Consider the following 25,156-nt stretch of genomic DNA (forward strand, 5'->3'; position numbering starts at 1 on the left):
AAAGTGAACAATTACATTAAAATACAATTATTGAAATATTTTAAAACCTGTGATACAGTAATATGAGTGTTCGTTGTTAACATATTAAACAAGACCTAGATCTTACTTTATGCATTTAAAATCTTACAACTTTAATTGCGAAGCAGATATGAATACAAACCCATAAGTAAAGAAAACGCTAAATTTCAGTTAGAGGTTAATAAAAATTTACTGAAAAGTAAGGTGTAATTATTTTCTCACCCATGTCCATAGACCCGACGGAACCTACCCCTGGGCCCCAAGCCGAGGACCCCGTAACAACTCCCGTGACGACACGCGCACTCCTGAGCCGAGCAACATGCCCTTCTGTGTGCAGCTGGGTAGCTGGACAGCACTGTCCTCTACTAAAGCAAATTCATTTCCACAGCTCTGCCAGCCAGGCTTGACTCTACCCACAGGCATCACTGAGACCTGGTTTAGCAATGCTCTTCCTTTTCCGTTCAATGACGGAACGAAACAGAGCAGACTAGGTTTCTAACGGGCACGATGCGCCGTGGGCAGGAGAACAGCGCAGGGACGGGCTCGTGGAACTGCAGCCCCAGTCACTCCTGGGTGTGCCCTAGGCTACAGGCACCATGCGGTTCTCTTCCGAGGGGTCACAGCAAACCAGCTGAGACTGAGAAAAGGGTGTCTCAACCTCTGCTCTCTGACACTTTGGACTGGATCAATTCTTTGCTGTGGGAGCTGTGCTATGCACTGTGGGGTGCCAACAACACCCCCGGCCTCCATGTACCAGATGCCAGCAGCACCCGCCAGATACCTGCACAGGTCCCCAAGGGGATAAAACTGTCCCAGTGGAGAACCAGCCTAGGACCTTTCAGAATGACATTCTAACTCTGCCCCCTCTCACCGCTCTCCTTCCTGTCACATACCTCCAGACGCACTTCCCTCCTGGACACATCTGCGCTCTATCCCCCCAGCCTGAAAGAGTGTCCAGAACTGATCACAGAACTCCAGGTGTGTGGGACCAGCTGCAAGGACACTGCTAATTCTAACACTACATGTGTAACTAATGCCATTTAAGAGTACACTGGCCTGCCGGGGACCACCTAATGTTGTTGATTCACATGGGGTTCCAGTAAAATGAAAATTCTAGGGTCACCTCCATGTCAGTCCACCAAATAACAACACTTCTCCAGCTTGGCACTGACCTGTTAGACAACAGCCTTCGAGCACAACTAGTCACCTGGCTCCTAATTCATCTAATTCTACTTAGACGCAGTCCTTAACAGAATATGATGAAAGACATTGTTGAATTCCTTGATTAAGTCCAGACTCAGGATGACTAATGCATCCATCTCCTTGATCTACAAATCTGGGAACCCTCCCCTCTCCCTCACAGGCACACGCAGAACATGACATCATCGCTGCACCTCGCGAGTCATGCTGGTTCCCAGGAATGGGATTACACAGCTTTCCAACCCCAAGACTGCGTTTCCTCTTCAGTTTTAACACACTCATAGAGAGCGTTTCTACGAATAGTATTAAGTTCAACTTTACAGTGTTAGTATAGTTTTCATACTGCTTTTAAAACTTGCATTGCATAATAAATACAAGTCTTTATGGAATCCCATGCTTTAAAAATTACACACTAAAATATACAAAAATATGAATATGTCGTCATAAAGCATCGTCTGCGTGAAAGGGCAGGAAACGCACACGTACTTGATTATACGTGCAGAAAGAAACCTTCCTTGAAGCGGATAAACCAAATGTCATAAAAGATGGAAGCAAAGCCTTTCTAAATGCACTTCATTACATGGTTTCAACTTTGGAGCCACGTGATTATTTTTAAAAATAAAAAATAAGTTTTAACCAAAAGTAAACACTAAAAATTTAAAACAAACTGAAATTAATGTCCAACCATGTATCAATTTGGTCACACTGCCATATAGAAAAGTTTTTTTTAAGTGATCTTAAAAAACAGTATTTTGATTTTATATTCCTAGTGGACTCTGTTCTAAGGATAACTATCTTGCAAAGAAATATGAATCTTTGTTCAGAAGTCCGACTGTTAGTTGTAGTATCAGCATTATTATGTATAATACAGTAACTACATGACTGAATGAAGCAAACAAGTACTGTGTTAATAGAGTTACAAAACAAGATTTTCGATGTGAGAGAAAAGACATTTTTTTTTAAATCAGAAAACTACGTATAAAATCAAGGAAGGTCAAATTTGAATTGGAAACATCAGTAGAAACTCATGGATTTTTTTTGCTTCCACAAACCTCTCAGTTCTTTCCACAGAAAAGGCCTTGAAGCAAAGGACAAGTTGTAAAAATAAGCATCTGCAGCACCCAGACTGTCATCTCTAAGTATTATTCCCACTAAAGGAACCAGGTCTCCTTGGAGAAATGGTTTAACCCGGTTACGGGTCAGAAAGCAGGCAAGACGAGCTTGGGACACCTTGGTGTGCCAGAAAACAAGGCAGTTCTCAAAAACTTCTGAAAAAATAACCCCTCTAGCCAACCAAGGGCGCACCTGGCCAAATGCGGACAATCTGAACCCAGCAAGAATAATGACTGCAATTGACTGAAACCAAGAATCCATGAAAATCCTCACTTATAAGGACAGAACAGAGAGGTGAGAAAGCCAGAGACAGAATCAGAACCCCCGTCACCACTGCAGGGAATTAGGGCCCCAATTCCTTAGCCTGAAAATAAGCAATTGAAGTCAAAGAATTCAGAATTCATTCTGCTTTCTGACAGCTTAGATCAGGAAAATGTGTTTATGTATTTTTTAAAGAATTCCAGCCAGTAAAAGTGAAAGAAATAACAGAATTAGGAAATCACAATTTTTTAACCCGTCCTTCACTTGGGCAAAGATTGGCAACAACCACGCAGGAGGGGAGAGGCTGCCGGACCAGGACCTGACCCTGGCGAGGCGGTGGCTGTCACAGCCCCAGCCCCTGCGCGGGGCCCAGACACACGGCCATGCCCGAAGCACTCCTGTCCAGTGGCTGCACCTAAAGCCTCTCCTCTGAAGCCACAAGTCAAACACCACCACCCAGCCCCAGAAAAGAAAAAGGGCAAGTCCAAAATGGGAAATTCTACAGGAAAATTAAGACATTTATTTTCCTCAGCAAGTCTACGACAGGAAATAAAAATGGGGGTGGGTGAGAGGGGGGTTAGAATGCTTTAAGTTAAAAGAGACATAAGAGAACAAAATATAACACATGAACCTTGTTTGGATACTGATTCTAGTAAATTAACTGTAAAAATACATTTTTGAGGGACACAAGGAAACCTGAATACAAGCAGACAACAATAAGGAATTACAGTTAATCTTGTTGACAGGATTACTGCATTGTGGTTAGATTTTGTTTGAGATGCACATTGAAGTAGAGGAGAAATAACTTGTTAGTTTCCAGGATTTGCTTTAAAATAGTTCATCTAGAGACAACAAAAAATAATGAATTAAGATAATGACAAAATCTTGAAAATTCTGAAGTCTGGGGGATGGATATAAGTGAGTTGTATCTACGTTTGAAACTTTTCCTATTAAAAATATGAAAGTAACTTATACTTACAAACTAAACATTATTAAATATAAAATAAACCTGTTTTCATAAAAATACAGAGACTCTGGGGAAAAAAAACCAAAGAATGCGATTCCGTAGCTAGATAATGAAATGACATCATGAGTGGCCAAACATCTCCTGCTCACAGTAAAGGCAGCGAGTGTGTGGTAGGAAGTGAGCAGGTGACGCAGAGCCCTGGAAGCAGCCAGACACCAGGTGAAACCTCACTTAACACACATGCATCTCTGGGTGAGACACGATGATCTGCTTTCCCGTTTGTAAAATGGAGAGGCTACTATTTACTTCAGGAGGTTCGGTGGTTCCATATCATTTACGGCATACAAAATGCTACAAATAAGGCACCAGATGACACCTGTCACTCCCCACTGCACATTCTCCAGTGCTTATACTTACAGGGACCCAGTCTGAGAGATGTATGATCCTATCTCTGACGACAACAAAAAAACAAAAGCAGAAAACAACTGAGCATACGTGAAAAGCCTGCGATACACGCACACGGAAATGCAAAACATTCAGCCTGCGGAACAAAATGACACTGCACGGCATTTGTAATTCTATGCTTGAAACACAAAGGCCATTCCTGAAAATCTAAAACTGTTTTAACAAAGGGGTCTATTAATTTCTTAAAATTAAAAAAAGAAAAATAATAGATAAATAACATCAAGAATAGTAATTCCTTAATAAGACTACTTGTGCTTTTCAAGGAATATTTGTAACTTACAAGGAAAAGCCTTCTCTAAGGAATACATAACTAATAGTAAACATTTTTTTCTTTAAAAAAAAAAAAAAGAAATACAAAGTCCAAAAGTTCAGATCATTCCCAATGCTCTGGTTGTAACCAAATCAACATATATAAAATTTTGAAATGTCTTCCTGTTCAGAGAAAATAACCATGTTCCTGAACTCAGCCTCAATATTATAATATCCAAAAGCCAGAAGGAAATCCAAAAAGATAAAAATGAGGAAATTCTCTTTTAAAATCTACTTCTTACATCTGTACTGAGTCTTAAGTATGCGAAATATTAAAAAGAAGTTTCTAAATCTGAACAAGGGTAAAGCACCAGATAAATAACATACACAAATTGCTAAGTATCACTGTCTTCACAGTAACTTTCATATGGAAGTAAACACTCAAACTGTGGCAACTGATTCAAAGAACTTCCTCCAGTCAAAATGCTTCCACTCATGTCTGTTTAATAAGCTAAAAACTGGATTCACAGCGCTTTATTTCAATGAAGACTCCAAGTGAGTCACCTAAGTCAAAAGCAGCTTCAAACCCCACTGCGCTGCCGCATTAGCGAACACACGCAAGCACATTTTGAAACACAGGCAGGTTTTGAGTCCACTCACATCTTAAGACCTTTCATATCATGTAAGACACTTGAAAAGGGGTGGGGATAGACGTGGAAAAGAACAAATTAGAAACAAAATAATTCTGGGATGACGGGTACAATAGCAGTGACGTGAATATCACTGCCTCATAGTTGGGATTTTAAAAAGAAACCCGAATCCTCTGTTTTGGTCCCAGTGGCTGACATCCTCTCCCCTGTTGGACCAGTGGCCGTATCTGGTGTCCACCACCACCTCCGGGCCGTACTTCCTGTCTCACTCTGCGTTATCTAATGAGCTCAGCAGACTGGAATGTCACTGGGTACCCGGCAGAGAAAAACAAAAGGTACGCTGCATAAATCAGCATGGCGACTTTGGAAAGAAAGGAGCCACACTGCCGAGGAGGATTTTTAACAGCACTGATTCAGAAAAGGAGCACAGAAGTGCAAAGTGACACAGAGAGAGCAGCTCACTGTTCGACTGAGGCATGTTCTTCACGTGACTGCAAGAGAAGCACCATGACAAGCAGCACTGGCAGGGGGAGGTCCTCATCCTGCTCCCTAGAATAACACCTTCAACTTCTCTCCCAGAATCTTCCACACTGAAAATAAATACCCCAAACACATGGGATATTTAACTATAACACATACATGTATAGATTTAAAAGAAGTACATTCTGGAATAAACTTTTTAGATAATTAATGGAATATGATGTAGGCATGAACTCAAAGACAAAGATACAGAAATATGGTAAGTATTAGGTCCTGAGACATGAAAACCTCAAAAGTTACTGATTCTGTTTTTATACATGAAGTTATATCTTTTGAAGAAGATTTACCATTTCTAGACAAAAATCAGAAACTGTAACTAAGAATTTTTTTTCAACTTGAAATATGGAACGCAGAATTAACTGAAAACATACAAGGCTAACCCCGAACACGGCGTGGGAGCTCCCCTCCCCCACAAACTACATCAACTGACAGAAGGCTGCGCAAACAGGTCAAATCCCTGTCCTGAGGTTAGCAAGGGAGATGGTCTGCTGCAGCGAACCAAGCCACACAAGGGAAAGGAAGAAAAAACACAGACGATGATGATGAGACAACACAAATACCAAGAACACCCAGCACACCCAGGATCCGCCACAAGAAAGGTTCACCAGCCTTCCTGTTCAAAGGGAAGGACTGCCTTGAGCAGAAGTGCTTTCTTTGCATCATCTGCTTCAGTTCTAACAACCCTACGAGGTGGGTACCTTCATCTTCCCAACTTACAGACCCTCAACTGAGACTCAGAAAGATTAAGTCACTTGACCACGATCACACAGCCAGTACCAGTGGGTCAGAATTCTTCCTGGGGCAACTCTGAAACAAGAGGCCGTACTTTTAGCCACAAAGCAAACTGCCTCTTACCCTGTAAGAGGTAAAAGCCTGTAACCCTTCCGGTTTCAGCAACAAGCAGACTAAACAAGTAGCAACCATTCCACTGCATGACAGAGAACACAAAACAAACATTCCCTTAGATGCCCTGCTGAGTTTATACAAGAGGAAGAGAAATCCAAGAGGCAAGGCCAGGAAACATGGGTATGGAGCGGGCCCCCACCCCAGCAGAGGTGGGGGTATGGAGCGGGGTCCCCACACCCAGCAGAGGTGGGGGTATGGAGCGGGGTCCCCACCCCAGCAGAGGTGGGGGTATGGAGCGGGGTCCCCACCCCCAGCAGAGGTGGGGGTATGGAGCGGGGTCCCCACCCCAGCAGAGGTGGGGGTATGGAGCGGGGTCCCCACCCCAGCAGAGGTGGGGGTATGGAGCGGGGTCCCCACCCCAGCAGAGGTGGGGGTATGGAGCGGGGTCCCCACCCCAGCAGAGGTGGGGGTATGGAGCGGGGTCCCCACACCCAGCAGAGGTGGGGGTATGGAGCGGGGTCCCCACCCCAGCAGAGGTGGGGGTATGGAGCGGGGTCCCCACCCCCAGCAGAGGTGGGGGTATGGAGCGGGGTCCCCACCCCCAGCAGAGGTGGGGGTATGGAGCGGGGTCCCCATCCCAGCAGAGGTGGGGGTATGGAGCGGGGTCCCCACCCCAGCAGAGGTGGGGGTATGGAGCGGGGTCCCCACCCCAGCAGAGGTGGGGGTATGGAGCGGGGTCCCCACCCCAGCAGAGGTGGGGGTATGGAGCGGGGTCCCCACCCCCAGCAGAGGTGGGGGTATGGAGCGGGGTCCCCATCCCAGCAGAGGTGGGGGTATGGAGCGGGGTCCCCACACCCAGCAGAGGTGGGGGTATGGGGGGGTCCCTCCCCAGCAGAGGCAGTGGGCTATACTGGGCGGGGGGCTGTATCACAAAGAAATTCCCCTTGGAGCAAATACTTACATGGAGAAGTTAAACTGCAAAACCTCCAGAACAGAATATGGAAAATATTCATCAAACAAGAGGGAAAAAGCACAAACGTTTAAAAAAGACTGATAAACCCAACCACATTTCAAAAGTTTTAAAATCTGTGACAAAAGACACTGTAAAAAATGAAACACTATAAACAAAAGCTCTATAAACACCATTTACAAAATGCATAATGTACAAAAGGTTAGTATTCAGAATTTATAAAGATCTACAAATCAACTAGAAAAAGACAAATAGCTCACAAGAAAAAATATGGACAAAATATATAAAAAGATAATTCAAAGAGAAAATCACAATGACCAATTAGAATATAAGAAAACATGTTCACTTATTAAAATCAGGTTAATATAAATAACAATATATCATATATTCCAGCTTATAAAAATAAATCTGGATATACTGAGGATGTGCGAAATTCAGAAGTTTGGAATGTCGCTTGGTATAAGCATCTCACAGATCAATGTGGCAGAACCTGGTAAATGAGCACCTGTGCATGGCCGATGAGCAAGAAATTACACATCCGGTCCAGGTGCCCTCTTAAACCCTTCTTTTCATTAGCACAGTAGGGAACATGGACAGGGGTGTTCTTTAAATCCTCACTTGTAACAGTGGAAAAACGTGAACAACCTGGTGAGCCCTAGACAGGAGGAGAGAGGATGGACCATGGGTGCTGCATAGCAGTTCAGATAAATGAACTATTACGTGCCATCTCCACGTTAGTAGCTGTCCCCAGAGGCAGGAAGGGAGAAGGAAAGGCAGGGAAACCCTTCAGTCACGTCTACAAGCACTAAATCCTTAAGTGCGCTGGGTCTCATTCACCTGGAAGAGGCAGACATAACACTGATACATTCCTCGCTGAGGTGGGAATTAAATGAAGTAACAGACTGGCTGTGCACCTGAACCACTGCTCGGCATGCGGTGTCAGCAATGCGACCATGACAGCCACCCACAAGTTCAAGGAGGCGCTCAGAACACCTGCCGCCCAGGGAGGAGCTCACGCTTCCTGAAGTGCTACTCGCAGAGTAAGACTCTCCAAGGACGCGGACCACAGCAGAACCACCGGTCTTCCAGGAACTAGTCAGAGTTCTTCAGGACAAAGGTTCCCTACACTTTTGCAGTAATAAATCCCAAGGAATGGAGAGGGAGAAAAGGAGAGAACTGTCCACAGGTCAGACTTCCAAGCCTGGGGCACAAACCAGTCCAAAGATAAAGCTCACTTCACAGCAATGTTTCTGAATTCTATTAAAAATGTAAATATTCAGCAACACAAAAATAACAACTTACCAGAAAAATTAAGTAAAGCAAAGGGACCAAAAGTTAGCGGGGGTACAAGTGGAAGGGAACGCTTGAGTAAAACCCGCACCACAGGGAAAGGGACCCAAGCAGGGGGCACAAGTCCAAAGACCCCAAGGCAGACGCCCCACTGGTGTGTCAGAGAAGCAGCAAGACCACCGTGGCGAGAGCAGAGTGACACGGGGAAACACGGCACTGGACTTTCTTGGAGAAAGGGAAAGGGCCTCGCGTTGGGCTCTGGGAGCCAAAATCCACTCTGAGTAACGTAAAGCCACACTTGAGAGTCTGAACAGATTATATTATTTGTCTTAAGGTTCAGAAGTTCTCTGCATGGGAAACACTGTAAGCTGGCAAAGGGAGACCATGGGAGGGAAAAAAAGTAAGAAGCTACTAGAACAATCCAGGTGAGAGACGAGGCCAGCCTGCACTAGGCCAGGAGCAGGAAGGGGAGATGATGAGAAGTGGTCGGATGATGCCAATACTGTGACGGTAGAGCCGCCAGAACTTGCTGACAGGCTGATCAGATGTGCGGTCTGAGTGAAGAGTCCAGACGGACTGCAAGGCTGGGGCAGAAGCAACTGACGGAGCTGACCTGCAGGGGTCAACTGTTCGGTGGGGCGACTGCAGGAGCAGCCAGCGCGGGGGCGCTGCTGGGGGAGTCGGAGTCCTACTCAGGACAGGTCACGTCCAGGACGACGACCGAGCCTGGAGATACAACCTGGGACAGTTACAATTTTGAAGACAGGTGCTCCCTTGATCTTTTAGTTATTTTTCAAGTTCTTAAAAATGAAGAAACAAATGAGCCAATAAAATATATCCACTTATGGATATAAAATTAGAAGACCAAAATGACAAAGTAGGAAAAAAACTTTTAAACACAGGATAAAACATTAGTATGTTTCACACAAAGCATTTCACAAACAGAAAAGATTAAAACAAATATCCCAACAGAATAAAAGGGTACTTCACATAAAGAGGAAGTATAACAGCCAATAAATTCATAAAAGACACTCTGCACCTCAACAAGGAACAGGGAAATGTGAATTCTGAGACCAACAACTTTTTAATTGTTGGACTGAAAAGCTGGGGGGGGGAGATAAATTGGAACAGCTTTTTAAAATATGAATTTGGTAAAGTCTATCAAAATTTTCAAATTCTGCTTTTAGAAATCTATTTTAGAGAAATACACTACAGAAAGACATATCTGCAAAATGTTCATAGGAACATTACTGAAATACTATCCTAGAGACACAGTGTTCCTGAGTAATAGTGAGGAAAACGACCAGAACATGGAATGCCACAGAGCTATTAAAAGAGAATTTTATATACACACAACATACACATATACATATACGGAAGAATTTCTTGACTAAAGCATGCTGCAAAAAGCATACATCATATGACCCCATTTTTGTAAAATAAAATTCAAATACATACAAGTGCTCATTTCTGAGTGTACAGAATAGAACTGGGGAAGATTGTTTTCTAGAAGTTGGTAACACTGGCTGCCACCAATAGCCGGACTGGGGAAATTTACTCCACAGGCTCCACTCGAAAAATGTAAACTAGGTTTAATCCACATAAACCTTAGTGCAGCACAGGTCCTCCATATCACCTTTATAAAGGTGACTCTGGCTTCCTTTTGAGTAAAACTAAGTCAGTTAGTACTCTGCTAAACACGCTTACCTAATTCTCGCACAGCCACCATCCCAGGTAGGTCCTGCTCCTTTTCAGTCAGCTACTGAAACATTAGCACAAACGGAATCAGGGAAGTTTCTACTTTGGATCATAGCTCTAGGCGAAAAGGAGCGGCATTTCCCAGATGAATCTGTGTTCCTTAAGATGTGCTGTCCAGTCAGTAACGCCTGCAGTGCGCTACGCATACTCACGATTCCCTAACTCCTGGAGGGAAATCGCACCGGCCCTTGACGTGACTTCACGCAGGTTTCCTCAGGGCAACTCTACCTTCCCAAAGTGGAGGGAGGGAGGCGGCCAGGAATTGCTAACACAGCACTTGGCAGTCTGGGGCCCTGGAGTTTGGGGCAAATTAATCAGACATTGGAGTAGAGAATGAACTGGAAGCAAAGAGATTAATCAGGTGCATGATGAGGAGGCCTAATATCTTCACACACAATAATCTGAGAGAAGGCTACAGCTCTAAGACAAATCCCAACTCCAAGACAGCTGCCCCAGTGCAGTTCATTCCTGCCGATCCCCGAACTCAGCGTAGTCTCCTTTTCTCTCCTACGCCACTGCTCTTTATCTATTTTTTTCCTAAATTCCTCTCCTCCAAAACTTGCCACCAAACTCAAACATAGTTTTCGCTTTATTTTTTAGGACTTTATTTCTAGATCGTGGTAGATGACCAAATCAATGCCATGTGTGTGAAAACATCCTTGGAGACAGCTGAGGAGGACCCAGGCAGAGGACTGAGAGCCTGCAAAGGCCAGCATCCCCTGAGGAATAGTCATCAAGTGACTGCCAGCTGAAGACCAGCGCTGACTTGGGCAGACGCAAACCATCACCCAGACCAGGCGGCCTAGAAAACACGGTCCAGGCCCCGGGGTGGCAGCAGCAACACATCAACACAGCGAGACGAAACCAAGCGCTATTTGAAGTCCCCTGGAAAGGAGGGAAGAGCAGTGAGAAGCCGCTAAAGGAGCCAGGCCTCCACGGCGCCCCCTGCAGAGCATCCTGTGACCCAGGGACACCAGCAGCAATTTTCAGTATCTGAATGAGCACGTCCAGTTTAAAGCCAATGCGTTTTAAGTGAGTACACCACGTCAGCTACAGTCAGTATCAGTTTGCCTCCTTCACCTCAGGATACTGGTCCCATCCTTAATTACAGGGCTTTTTCTACGGAAAGAATAAGTGGAGGACAGACTCCGACATTAAAGACTCACGGTGGTAAGTGGGGCAGGAGGGCAGGAGCACGGGAGCCAGAGGCGGTAGATCGCAGAGCAGGAAGTTCACAGCGGACACTCTCTCTCCACACCTTCCCCCTGCTCTGGACAGCAGTGCGCTCCTCCCCGCGCCCGCCCTGAGGGCCCTCTCAGCATGCTGGGCCAGCTCCTGCTCCATGCAGCCCAGACAGCTCCTGTCCTGAATGCTCCTCTCTGCAGTCTCACCTGCCTGGGCCACCTTACCCCTGCCCACAACCTCCCTTCTTCCCCTGCTCCCCTTCCTCTTAGCCGTTTACGCACGAAACTCACAAGCACCTCAAAGTCAACACATCTCAAGGACAACTTTTTATTTCCCCACCCAAATCTAATCTGCCACTTACACTTTTTAAACAATTCTGGCCAAGGGTACCACCACCTACCTAGCAGCCGAAGACAAACCCGGGATTACCCTGGATGGCTTTTCCTCTTATACAATCTCCTGATCACTCTCCAAGTCCCAATTTTACCTCCTTAAGGTGCATACTCCCCCTCCACGTGAACTTGGCCACCTCACAGAGAAAACACCACGTAACCTGCAGGCCTCCTGCCTCCAGGCTTGCTCTCACCCCGCCGACCCCGCCACCAGAGAGCTGCCAAACTGCACCACGTTCTTCACCTTCAGCGCTCTTACCCTGGTTCACAAAGCCTGGAAGAAACTGGTCCCAGTTAATGTCTCCAGTCCCGTAGCCAGCAGCCACTCCTCAGCTGCAAACAGACCAGGAGGCAAACTTGCACAGACAGGCACAGACACCAGGCCATGCTGCAAAAACAAACGGACCCAAGAGCGCAGTGGCTACAATAAAGTTCCACTTCTCTCTCATGGTAACACCTCACTCTGGGAGTAGGGGGCTCTGTCCCAGCCCTCTGCATTGCGGTTCAGAAGTGGAAAGAACCAGCCCCAGCCTGGGACTTACTAATCCACAGATGAGGGAAGGCAGATAACAGAAGCATGGGACTGGGACTTAAAGCTGCTGCTCAGAGCGGCGTATGTCACCCGCCAAAGCAAGTCACACGGCCAAGCCTGGTGCCAAGAAGGCAGGGACCCAGAATCCTTGAACAGGGAGGAACAGAAAACAATTAGGAACAGTACCATCTGTACGTCACCAGCATGCCCGCATGTTCACAGGCACACGTGGGATTCAACCAGATTGAATATTGTTAAGTAAATTTTCCACCTTTTCTCCAGCTATTTCCTACAAAGTCTTCAGAATTAAGAATGCTTCCTAAAACGAACTCAGCTGAACTTTGCAGGCCTGCCCTCTAGGATTGCTATGCCACCCACGTGCTCCCCCAGTCTTCCCTCTCCCCGGCACTTAACAAGTCACACTTGTTTATCTGTGCCTATCTCCACCGGACTGGCAATCCCAACAGGTGTTTCTTCTGCGCACCGCTGCACTGTAGGCATCAGATGAATACGTATCTGCTGAATGACCAATGCTCTTGGCCGGGAATGCCCTCCCCCTGTCCACACAGAAAGTTCCTCATCATCTCAAGACTCATCTCAGTCCATGAAGATGCCCCTGATGCTCAGCATCCCAAAGGAGCACTTGCTGACACAGGAGGGCAGGAGCTATTTGGGAAAAGGACCATGTGTCCGTGAAGCTTTCATGCTGAGTGCTTATACGGTGACTGACACGTAGCAGGTGCCTAGTAAATGAGTGACCTTGGACATGGAGACGGAGAGGATGCATTCACTGAGTGAAGGGCGGGGACTCAACCTCAGGCCCTGTTGGGGCTGTCAGCTACCACTCAGCTATCCTCGGGGCACAAAGGGTCCATTATGCTAAGTCTGGTTTCGTCTCCCTCCTTGAGACAACAGACTACTTCAGCCCTTCACTTTTGTAGGCCCAGTCCCTGTAAACAAAGCCTAAAACATAGCAGGCACTCAATAAATATTAGTCTGAATGAATGAATACCGCATCAGCCTATGACCCAAGAGAAATGTTCACATGTGCACAGTTTTAACAGGGCTAAGCCACTAAAGGAAGAAACAAAAACCAATATGCAACACAAGCAATCTCTCATCCCACTCAGCTCCTGCAGTTCGTGTATAACTATTTCCAAAATTTTTGCTGAGAAGTTCACAGAAGCAAGCAATAATTACCACTGTATTTAGTCTAAAATCTGTAATGTTTCTCAAGAATCAAGCTGTTGATATCAATTACATGCATCTGTCATTACGCACTAAAGATAAAATGTCTAAAAGCATCATTACACTAATAAAATGTAAGCATTCCTGAAGCAGTCCACACAGTAGCTGTGCAAGCCTCAAACAAGTAGGATTTGGCGGTTTAGGTGCCACTTCGTAAAAAAATTATAATAAATTTTTAAACTTAAATTTTATTTTCTGCTACAGCATGAGCCACGAGAACCTACAGGCAAACACTGTGCCGCGCTGACACGGACAAGGAGAGCACGGTGGGTGACACGGTGGGGCTCCAGGCTCTGGCCACCCTGTGCCACCAGCTCAGGGAGGGCACCCAGTCTGCTATCACCACGGAACTGCTACACTGACATGTGCTTCCTGTAAGCACAATCAGGCCTTGATTCATAAGAGAAAAGTATACTTAACTTCCCATCTAGAAACTCCCCCCACGCTTTACTGTTTCTTTCAAGAAGAGAAAACACAGGCCCATGACCAGAGAAGCAAGTCTGTGAGATCTCAGACGGCCCCACCACACTTTAAAACGGCCGTTTTGTCTGAAATTCTCCCTTCCAGTTTGGGAATGGTAAATACTTCCTCAGTGGACATTAGGACTGCTGGTAACAATCAAGGAATTATCTCTAGAAGATTCTGTTGAAACTCAAATGTTATCTGGGGGAAAATCACTAGCTAATATGCAAACACCTTATGAAATAAGTTAACAGCCCTGGCAGTGATGACAACAAGCCAGCTTGGTTTGCTGTCTTGTTTTAAGTTTTAAGCGTAGACCAGGAAAAGGGCTGGGTCTACACCCAGACCCAGAGGAAAGTCAAGGAGAAGAGCAAGGAGACGAGGCGTCAGGAGGAAAAGGAGGAAGCACCAGGGTGCGGGCCGACAGGAGACGCGCTACAGAACTCAGCATCACGGCCCCGTGTCGAGACAGGGTCTGAACCAGCGGGGCCAGCACCTCGGGGAGGCCTCCCCTCCCTTTCCTTCCCTGGGGCACAGGAAAGCCACCAGCTATCAAAATGCCCTCACACCGTTCATACTAAACTGTCTGGTTACTACGCAAGAGAGAAGGTATCCAGCAGTCTGCATACGGTTAGAAAATAAAACATGGCATGCACCATGTTGACTACAGAACAGAATCACCTGCTCACAGATAAACGCTGGAACAGGGCTTTAAGAAGTCAAGATGAAATACGCACACAAGGTTTCACTATATCACGCCTGTGGTTCTTCCTTAAAACTAAGCTCTGCATTGTTCAATTTATGAGTTATTTTCCCTATAAAGCTTCCAAACACCGCTTTCATTGCAGTAGCCTTAAATCTTCAAATTCTCATGGTGGCTGAGAGAAGCTTCTAGAGCCAGGCTTCCTGGGCTAAGATCACTGCTCCCCGGCTTCCTGGTTGTATACCCTTGAGAAACGTATTTCATCTCCCTGTGCCACAGTTTGTTCATCCCAAATGGCACAAGCAAGAGCACACCCCTCACAGGACTGCTCTAAGAACTAAAAGCGATTAATACATGCAAAGCTTTTACTCTAACGCGGGTGTATACACTGTACACGGTCACAAAGTGTTAAGCATTGCGATTATTATCAGAATAGCCTATGTAACTTTTAAAAACTGGATTCCTGACAGACATACGGCTGATTAAGATGATAATCTTAACACGATCAATAACATAACATGACTCAGGACTGGTTAAAAATGCAAATACAAACCAAACACAACTAAATGTACATGTACACTTGGAAGGCATTTCCAAATGTGCTAAAATAAGCATATTATTTTCATAATAGAAAAAAACAAACATTGTACTGTAGAATCTTCCTATACAGTAAAGTAAATGCATTAACTCCTTCATGTCTAAGTACATTTTCCAGAATATACTTCAAAAAACTAAACCACAAATGCTTTTTGATGCTTTTCCAGACTTACTGGTCTTAATTTCACTGTCCTTGATACTCCCAAAGTAACAATTTCATGAAGACAATAAAAAATTATTTTTAAAAACTGAAATCAGCAAGTTTAGCATAAACACACTAACTATACCATGAATTCAACAAAACCACCTTTGCCAAACTCGAATTAAAAGCACATTTCAAAACATCTGAGGTCCTAAAGGTGAACCGTGGTGAAAACACTGCCCATGGTGCTCTGGGCAGCCCAGCCGGCCACGAGGAACACCTACGAGCTCGCTCAGGCAGCAATTCAGATTCCTTATCTGTATTTTATTACCCAGGTAAATTAAAACAATATGTCTATTAATAAACATGTCTCACTACACGGTTAAAAATAGTGTATCGTCAAGATAATTTAGTAACACTATCTATAAAAAGGAAACGGCCTCCGAACATTCAAAACGAACTCGCCCTAGCCATGAACGGGCCACACAGCACGTCTGCTGCAAAACACGGGGCCACTGAGTAGATAAATCCATCTTCAGTGTCGCAAAACTTTAACATAAATTCAATTTCGAATATTTTGTTTTTACTACACACATTTTAAATATTAATGTATATTCACGTAATATTTAGAAGAACTAAAATTCCGTATCATGCATGGTAGGTTTTAGACTATGAATACTATCTGTCTGAGCTGAATGTGTCTTTCTCTCTGGAGATGTATTAAAACTAAGGGAAAGTACAAGCAAAAACAGCAGGAAAAAGTCCTTACAGTCAGCAGGTGCCCTAATCAGAGCGTATGCCGGGGAAGGGGAGGTCTTGAGAGGAGAGACAAGAGCCAGAAGACGTGAACCCACATCAAACACACCAGCCACCACCTTACTGGGAGTGCATTAGACACCATGGTTCTGGATCAGAAACTGGCTGAGGAGGAAGCGGCTCAGGTCACAGCCCGAGTGAATCACAGCAATAAAACTTCAGAACCACCACGTCAGCCAGGTTGCGGCCAGTGCTCTTCAGTAACTACACGAATGCTTGCAGCTTATTACCGATAACTAAAAATGAAATAAGTATTTATAAATAAAATATACACAAACACATGGTAATATGTAAAATAAATTAATACATGTTAAAATCTACCTTTCCGTCATAATGAGTCTTATGTTCACATTTAAAATGTTAACATTTAAAAGGTAACATTTAAAATGTTACCTTTCTGTTAATTTTATAGCCCTAATTGGAAAATACCATGAATACAGATTTTAATGATCTATTAAGAATATATTTTAAAACCAAAACTCTTAAAACCAATCACTAAATATTCCAGGGCAGCAGCTCACAAACTGTAATCCAGGAATCGCTGGGGTGCCCTCAGAACCGTCAGGCCACCTGTGAGGCCGAACTCTCTTCCCACTAACACTCAGGCAGCATCAGCCTCTCTCACTGTGCTGGCATCTCTACTGATGGCAACAAGCCACGAGGGTAAACCTGACAACGTATTACCACAAATCAAGGCAGGAGCATCAGACTGTCCTCACAGTCGGTGTGCCTTTCACTGTCACACATTCACACTTAAAAAAAAAGGCTAGTTTCACTTACGAATGTCTGATGAAACAGAATGTGATTAATTTCATCAAACTTGGACTCAAGTACATCTGTTCAGTATTTCACTCGCCAAAATCAGAAATGCACACAAAGACCTTCTTCGTGGGCCATGTATCAAAGGTCGGTGGGTCTCTCAGAAAAAGCGCTTGTACAACTGTGTAAACTGTGGACTGAACGAGCCCCTTTTCCACACAGTACCATCTTCACCTGAAAGAAGGGCTACAAACTGCAGTTATTCAGGCTTGGATATCTGGCAGGCATTTTCTCAAAAATGGATGAGGTGAGCCTGTTCCTTCAAGCGCTGCCGATGGCGGTGCAGCCAATAATAAAATGTGAGCTTTGATAGGAAACTAGGTGTTTTGAAAACATGTCTCCACCACTGACTGTTAAGATTTTTCTAGTCAGTGGCTATAGTAACAAATGTGATATTTTTATATTGTTTAAAGAAATTCACCAACATTTGGAAAATCCATGTAACTCAGTGAACCAGTATTTTCCACATGGTCAGGGCATGATGGCACCAAACTGTGCAGGTACAGGACCCATTCAAGGTGTAAAACAGACAAATGGGTCTTAAGGGAACAGAATATGAAAAACACTTAAAAGAATCTTCCAAAGGAGATTTGTAACAGAAATGAAAATAAAGTACTTAGGTTCAAACCAGAAATCTTCATATAACTGATTCTTACTTTTATTGCCAATGCCTCTTAAAAATAATCACCCAAATAATCACTCCAAGTATTTGCCAACACAAAAATTCATTAATGTGAAAAATGTCACATAATACAACCTAATAACTCACTAAGGTGTTCATGTAAAATCATGATATGTTGTAAAAGTATGTAAAATCAAGGTAGATTTTATAAACATTTTTCTAGAAGTCTGGAGCACTCACAAATTTATTCAGGTAATTATATCAATATCCACCTAAAAAATAATGGGACATCCTCCCAAAGCATAGATTTCACACTAAGTACGTACATAGGAAAAGTAATGCACTTAAAGGATACAATGGTTTTTAAATATTGGTTTCAGGCCAACAGTGACTGTACTGTTGCTCCCATTTCATTTTCTCTACTAAACATATGGAACGAGATTAGATTCAAAGTGGAGGGGAGGGACTAGCAACCTCAAGTCTCAGCACCAAAAGCTGATAACAGCAGCATGAAAAGAAATTATACAACAGAAATTTTGTTGGTTCTCCTGCAAAAATCAGGAAATAGAAGGCACAGTAAGTCACTATGGAAAGTACCACCATTAGCAAACAAGGGTCAAGAGAAAGTGCATTACTGAAAGGAACAGTTTAAATTTGCAAAGAGCGAAAGTCTGATTTTCCTTTAATAGGACATGAATGAAATCAAGCAACAGAGAACTCTAAGCTATGATTCTTAATAAAACAAGCCAACCAGTAAGACATCATTGTTTATTTGAACATTTTTTCATGAGTCTTATTTTTGAGAGTCAAAGTCTCCTCTACTATGAAAAACAATGAAACTCTCAGGTGTAGTTTTAGGAAGCCAGGCAAGACTTCTCATTTGGAAACAACCTGCCCCCCTGTTTTCACTACAGACAGTAGCAGAGCTAGACTCAGCAGTGATACGTCCTCTTACAGTTTGCTTCCGTACAACTGGAAGACAGTTTTAAAAACACAAAGAAAATGTCTGATACTCTGCGAAAATGATCTTGGCCAGTCTACCTAGATGGACCCAGCACCAAAGACACACGTAAAGCGAGGGAAGTTGGAAACTTCAGAAACAGAGCAGACAATACCAGCAAGTTCGTCTTGTTCACGCCTGCTGTTCTGTGCCATCAGTTCCCACAGCAGCGTTCCACATGGTCACCCCAGCTATCATGCAGCGACAACACTCAGAAAGCAAAGCTCGCTGTGTTTGCAACCTAAAAACTTGACAATGCAAACAAAAGCAACAAAAGTTCACGTCTTATTTTCTATCCACAGAATTTTCCTTAACATTAAATCTCTTCTGAGTTAAAGTACAGAAATTTTGGCTACCTTCCAGTCATAGTAAACTGTTCAAATTCAAATTATCCTTATCTTTTGGAATCAACTTATACTGGGAAAATACTTTCCTGGCTAACATATGAGCTACTTCTACATGTGTTCACTTCAACCTTATAAAGTACATTCACTCTCCAAATTAAATTGTAATATGGTTTTGGTCAATCACATATGCCAAAATGATGAGTGAGGGTTTATATTCTTACTGTTGCTAGAACAATACCTCAACCAGATGACCTGAGACAGGCAAACCAACACCCCCTCACGAGCTCGCAGTCGCTCTATTGAGACCCCATATATGGCCAGAAATGCTAAGGAGAAGCGTCTGCTCATGGATAAAGGAGGTCTATCTCCGAAAACACATCCACACCAGTCAGCTTGTACACGTGGGAAACCAACTAGAAGCCACCCCTGGATTCTCAGGCCCCGCCAGCCTGAGTTACCAGCAGACGGACATGCCCAGACCTGGCTGATGGGTCTGTGGGATCTGGCACACTGCTCAGAATCTAACTTACAAGTGTGAATGTAGGTCAAACAAACTGTCATCACTGAACTAGGCACCTTCAAAGTAAATGAGCATATCCTAAATACAATCGGCCAGGAAACTAGTAGCAATAGCAAAATTCTGAACAAAAATCAACAGACTCTACCTAAACTGAAAAATAATTTTCAATTAAGAAGTCAGTTTAGTTTTATACTCCGTAAATATTACTCACATATCCATTTTATTTATAATAAAGGAAAGCAAGCTTGTATCAAAATAACTGCTGTATTACTTATTAGCATTTCTGACATTACAACAAAGTTAAACTCTCATAAAACTGTTTATAAACAAATTAACCTATGCCACCAGAATAACCAACCACTAATAATAATGCTTTACACACCACAATTGCTCAGTTAAAACCTTAGTGACACAACCCTAAACCCTTTTTCTCTTCAGCACCCCACCGATTTGGTACCATTTCCCAATTTGCTGTGAATCAGATTTTTTCAAGAATATGAAAGAACCACTTCTGCTATTCTACTATTAACCACAATCAAAATTTGACAGTTCTAGAAAAGCCTATGGTTACGACATTTATCGTCCATTAAGTCTATAAACTGCGTGAAGCAGGACCACTCTTCACTGGCGAAGGGAGAGCAAATTGAAGCCAACCTAGATGAAGTTTCCATTTAAGATAACTAAACAGCAACTAACTAGACAAGGCTTTTTACCCCGTGCTCACAAGCACACACCTATACAAACATAAACCTTAACCAGTTCTTACAGGAAAAAAATTAAAGATTTTTTTAAAAGCTTATAAGCAACAGAGTGGCCCATAAATACTAACAACACATCACTGGCAATTGCCTATCTCATTATATGTTAAGTCACCAGAAAACATCTTCTGAAGTACCAGTATTTAGTAATACAGCTGTTGTTTTCAAAGTAGTTTCAAGTATAGTTAAGTTGTATGATAAAGCACAGCCACAACCTGAGCGTTAGTTTGAAACACAGATCTACCTACTAAATTATGCAATTACTACTTCACCCGAAGACTTCCTACTCCACCTCTGCTGACAAACCCAGGAGTTATTCTTCACACACACCTCTGGGTAACATGAATCACCACATTACTTCTCAAGGTTAATCTGAGTATTAAGATATAATACGTTTACCTGCAATAAAGGATAGACGGGTGTCCACACAAATTCCGGGTTATTTTTTCCCATCAATCCAAAAAGAAGGCAATAAATTCAAAAAGTAATAAACAAAACAAATGACTTCAAGAAATATCTCATGAAGGGAAGTGGTCAACAACCTAGCATGGTTTTTGCATTTCGGTATAAACTTTATGCAAAAGAATTAGACATGAAAACATAAATCTTTAATAGCCTAACAGACAATTTCACTAAGTTTTTTTAAAAAAAGCACGTATCCCCTGCTTTGTCAGGAATGAAGGTATACACAAAGGAAGCTATATATGCAGTATTCTTTCCACAAAGTATTTATTGAGCACATACCACATGACAGACATAAAACCAACGTTTAGAACAATAAAACTCTAAGCTCTTGCCTTCAGGTGATCAAAGAGAGAGGCAGACAAACCAATGGCTATAATGACAAAATTAGAGTAAGCTAAACAGCAGAAAACCAAAAACAACACGGAGACCTTGCGATGACCAGAGAAGCCCTCTTCTGAAGAGGTAATGAGATAAGCCATAATAAATAGCAATCCCTCAGAGAAATACTTAACATTAAAAATAAGAAAAGGACAGGCAGGGCTAAAAAGCTCTTAGAAGCATTTACCATGAGTGACAATTTTCCATAATAACCAAGATATTAATTCAGCTTAACATCAATCTCCTGATAAAACATCAACTTTAAGTTTAGATCTTCAACTCTCATTTTAAATTCCAAAGGGATCCAGGATCCAAGTGAGGAAGCGGTTGAAAAAAGCATAATGATAAAATATAACTTGCTTTTACTATAGAAGCCCTTTTAAACACAAAGGTGAATGTAAAGCAAAGTTAACCAAGTTGATTTTAAAACATATACTAATTTTCCTTAATAGTGAATGTAATCCAAAAGGCCAAGTTTATCATCTTCCTAAACATGGAAACCACAGCTCAGTCATTATCAAGGCTGCCTAAAGCCGCCGATCACGATGATCAATAGTTATATAATTTGATAAGATACTTACCACTGCACCTTCAAACAAAGCAACCAAAAGAAAACAAACCACAACTACACTCTTATGTACATACATAAACAAGATTATCCAAATATATATATTAGGCCTAAATCATATTGTTACAAATTGTCATAAATTTGCTCAACATTTATTAAACATAATAAAGGCCAGTATAACACTTCCATTGTTGTAGAAAACTACGAAAAATGATTTGTGATAGACAAAGACAGTAAAACTTCATTTTTCAAATGGTAAAAAAAGTTTTCATCCAAAAAAGTTGTAGATAAAGCAAAGTGAAACCACTGACCTTGAAATATTCCTTTAGAGAATTATTAACTTTAGTTTACCTACATCATAATGAAAGAGACACGTTAAATGTGACACTTAACTTCCAAGACCACGATCAATTTAGGAGTATGCAAAGGTTCTCCAGAAAACAAAATGGGAAGTGTGAACTAGGTACCAGGTAATGTAAGAGCTAAGAAAAATAACATATGGACATTTTTTAAAACCAACTTATTACTTTATGAAAAGCCTTCGAGTAGAATCCTGGAGAATCATTTCTAAAAATAGAAATGTTTAGGTATAAATGGGGAGGAGAAACTACTAAAGGAAGTACATAATCATTTTCCAAAAATGTCCTTCAACTTTTGCCTTCCTCCAACACGAGCACAGAGCAAGTTTTCACTCGCAGAGTCACTAGTGGAAAAGCAGCTTTCCAAATGACAGGCCAGTCTGCCCTTAATAGCTACTCATGTATCTTAGAAAATGCAGAGTTTCAATCCAGTGCTTAAAAACAGAGTTCAATGAAATCAATTAACCCTAATCTGTTTCTGATTTAGGATTTTTTCTTAATGTCAACTCAATTTAAACTCCCAAAGAGTTAAACTGAACTACTTATTACTAAATTGAAAAAAATTTCTTTTCTCAACCAGAAATCTCTGAAAAAACAATTATAGATTCATTAAAACAGAAAAAAAACAACTATGTACCAAAATAGTATTTTACAACTGAGTTTTTCTAACCAGAGATAAGAAAAATGAACTCATTATCCTGAAAAACAATACACTCTGAAGGCTAAATTACTCCATGTCACCTTTCAAAAGAAGCGCTAATAAGCCTATGAATGAACACCTAACCACATATTATTAATTTGCTTACCAGCATCCAACTCATAAAATCATTAGAGAAGATGAGTTGTGAATCAGGAGTAACTTAGTATCAGTGTTCAAACTGGCAACCCGAACCTAATAATTTATATTAGCACTCAACTAAAGATTAAGATGAATGGCTCTGCCTGAGAAGGCAGAAGCAGTGGACTCGTCCCCACCATAGTTAAAACCAAGACATTGAAAAAATAAGTCGACTTTACTCAAAAATATAAACTAGGGTTTAATGATAAGAAAAGAGATTAAATTCCGTGAGAATGACCAAATTTGCCAAACACGACTGGTGCCTAAAAGCTGCTATTTTAGTAAATAAGCCTAACTTTGGATTACCTATTCCAACAAATCGGAAACAGATGCTACTAAAATAATTTCCCAAGAGGACAAAGACCCCGTGTAAGGTGTATTCCGTGTAGTTAAAGGCCCTGCAACGACCCAGCTTGACAAGGAAGCACAGCTCACCGGGCCCCAGGACTAAACGGGTCACTGGGTCTTCCCCGACTCCACCCCCACTCCTCTCCCACACCTCTCCTTCCTGACCTACTGGGAGGAAATCCTATTTTTTTTTCTTTTACTCTTTCAGTAGCTTTGCCATAAACAAACACCATTGTCCCAGGCCCAGAGTAAGTGATTTCCTCCTTTTCTCAGGAGCACGCCCTGGACTGGCCACCCCCAAGCAGGGCCGCCGGCGGGCAGGGAACCACCCTGCACTGTCCCCCGCCCAGCCCCGGCCCTCCTCCTCCTCCTCCTCCTCCTCCTCCTCCTCCTCCTCCTTCGGCCTCCGGCCCCGCCCCGCCCCGGCCCCCTCCCGGCCCCCTCCCCAGCCTCCCCCAGCCCCCAGCCCAGCCCCGGCCCCCTCCCCCAGCCCCTCCCCCTCCCCGGGACAGGGTCACCGCGGGCGCGCGCACGGCCGGCGCGGGGAGGGGCGCCCGCCCGTCCACCTGAGCGCAGGCAGCGAATGGGAGGAAACCTTCTTTCCACCGGAGTTCAATTCCGGGCTGCGTTATCAGCGAACCCGCACAATTGGAACAACTTTCCCGATATTTACTTTACGCTCGCGGTCGGCAACCCCCAAACCGCCGACGCCGGCCGCCGAGGTCACATGCTCGCTCGTTCTGTGACAAAGGTCCGCGGCCCCCAGGCCCGAGCGCCGCGACCCCGCGGCGGTCGGGGACAGACCAGCAAAGTGACGTCCCCGCCCGCCACGCCCGCCCGGCCCCCCGCCCGCCGCACAGGTGACCGCGCGCCCCCCGCGCCCGGCGCGCGTCCATCCCGGGCCTGGGGGCGCGGAGGCCGCGGGAAGGGGGGGTCCCCGAGTGGGAGGGGCGGCCCGAGCTGCTCGGGGGAGGGGAGCGGGGCCGCCCGGCCCGGCCGCGCTACCTCGGTGGGCTGGCTGATCTCGAACAGGTCCAGCCGGTTGGCGTTCCAGTGCTGGATGATGTCGGCTAGCTTCCGCCGCTCCTCGTCGCGGCCGCCCGCCGACATCCTCCGGCCGCGCTCGCCCGCCCGGGCCGCCCGGGGGTCGGGGCCGGGGTCAGGCGGGGGACCGCGCGCCCAAGGTCCGCGGGCCCGGCTCGGCGCTCGGCCGCCTCGGCCCCGCCGCCCCGCGCTCCGCGCGCCCGGCTCCGCGCTCCCGGCTCGGCCGCCTCAGCTCTCGGGCTCCGCGGGCTCTCGGACTCCTCAGCCGCCGCCGGCCCCGCTCCTCGGCCGCCTCAGCCGGCCCGCCCCGCGTCAGCCCGCCGGCCGGTGTGCGCCCGAGCGCCCGCCCGGCCGCACGCGCCGCCCGCCCCGCCCCGCCCGCCGTGCGCGCCCCCGCGCCCGCGCGCCCGCGCCCGCACCTCCGGCCTCCGCTAGGTGCTGCTGCGCCCGCCCGCGCGCCGGGCCGCCGGACCCGGGACAAGCGGGCTGGCGGGCGGGGCTGCGTTCAGACGAGCAGTACCGGCTCCTACCGTGGGCCGGGTTCCGACGGTGCTGGGTTCGGACGGGCGGTCCCGGATTTGGACAGGTGGTCCTGGGGTGGGCGGGCAGTGCCAGGTCGGGAGGGCGGTACCGGCTCCAGCAGGTGGTAACTGGGCGGTACCAGGTTCGGACGAGCGGTAATGGGT

At 44.7% G+C, this 25,156-nt stretch overlaps 1 protein-coding gene across 21 annotated transcripts in view; it reads right to left on the reverse strand.

The window, feature by feature from the left end:
* AFDN (afadin, adherens junction formation factor) overlaps positions 1-24,589 on the reverse strand; it is a 122,896-nt gene extending 98,307 nt beyond the window's left edge. For all 21 annotated transcript variants that reach the window (XM_064486456.1, XM_064486450.1, XM_064486462.1 and 18 more), the window contains exon 1: positions 24,432-24,589. In XM_064486456.1, the coding sequence (XP_064342526.1) occupies positions 24,432-24,536 (105 nt within the window). In that variant the 5' untranslated portion in view covers positions 24,537-24,589. The remainder of the gene's footprint in view (positions 1-24,431) is intronic.
* Positions 24,590-25,156: the final 567 nt, after the last annotated feature.

This window comes from Camelus dromedarius, chromosome 6 (genome assembly GCF_036321535.1).
Source record: "Camelus dromedarius isolate mCamDro1 chromosome 6, mCamDro1.pat, whole genome shotgun sequence".
Classification (NCBI taxonomy): Eukaryota; Metazoa; Chordata; class Mammalia; order Artiodactyla; family Camelidae; genus Camelus; species Camelus dromedarius.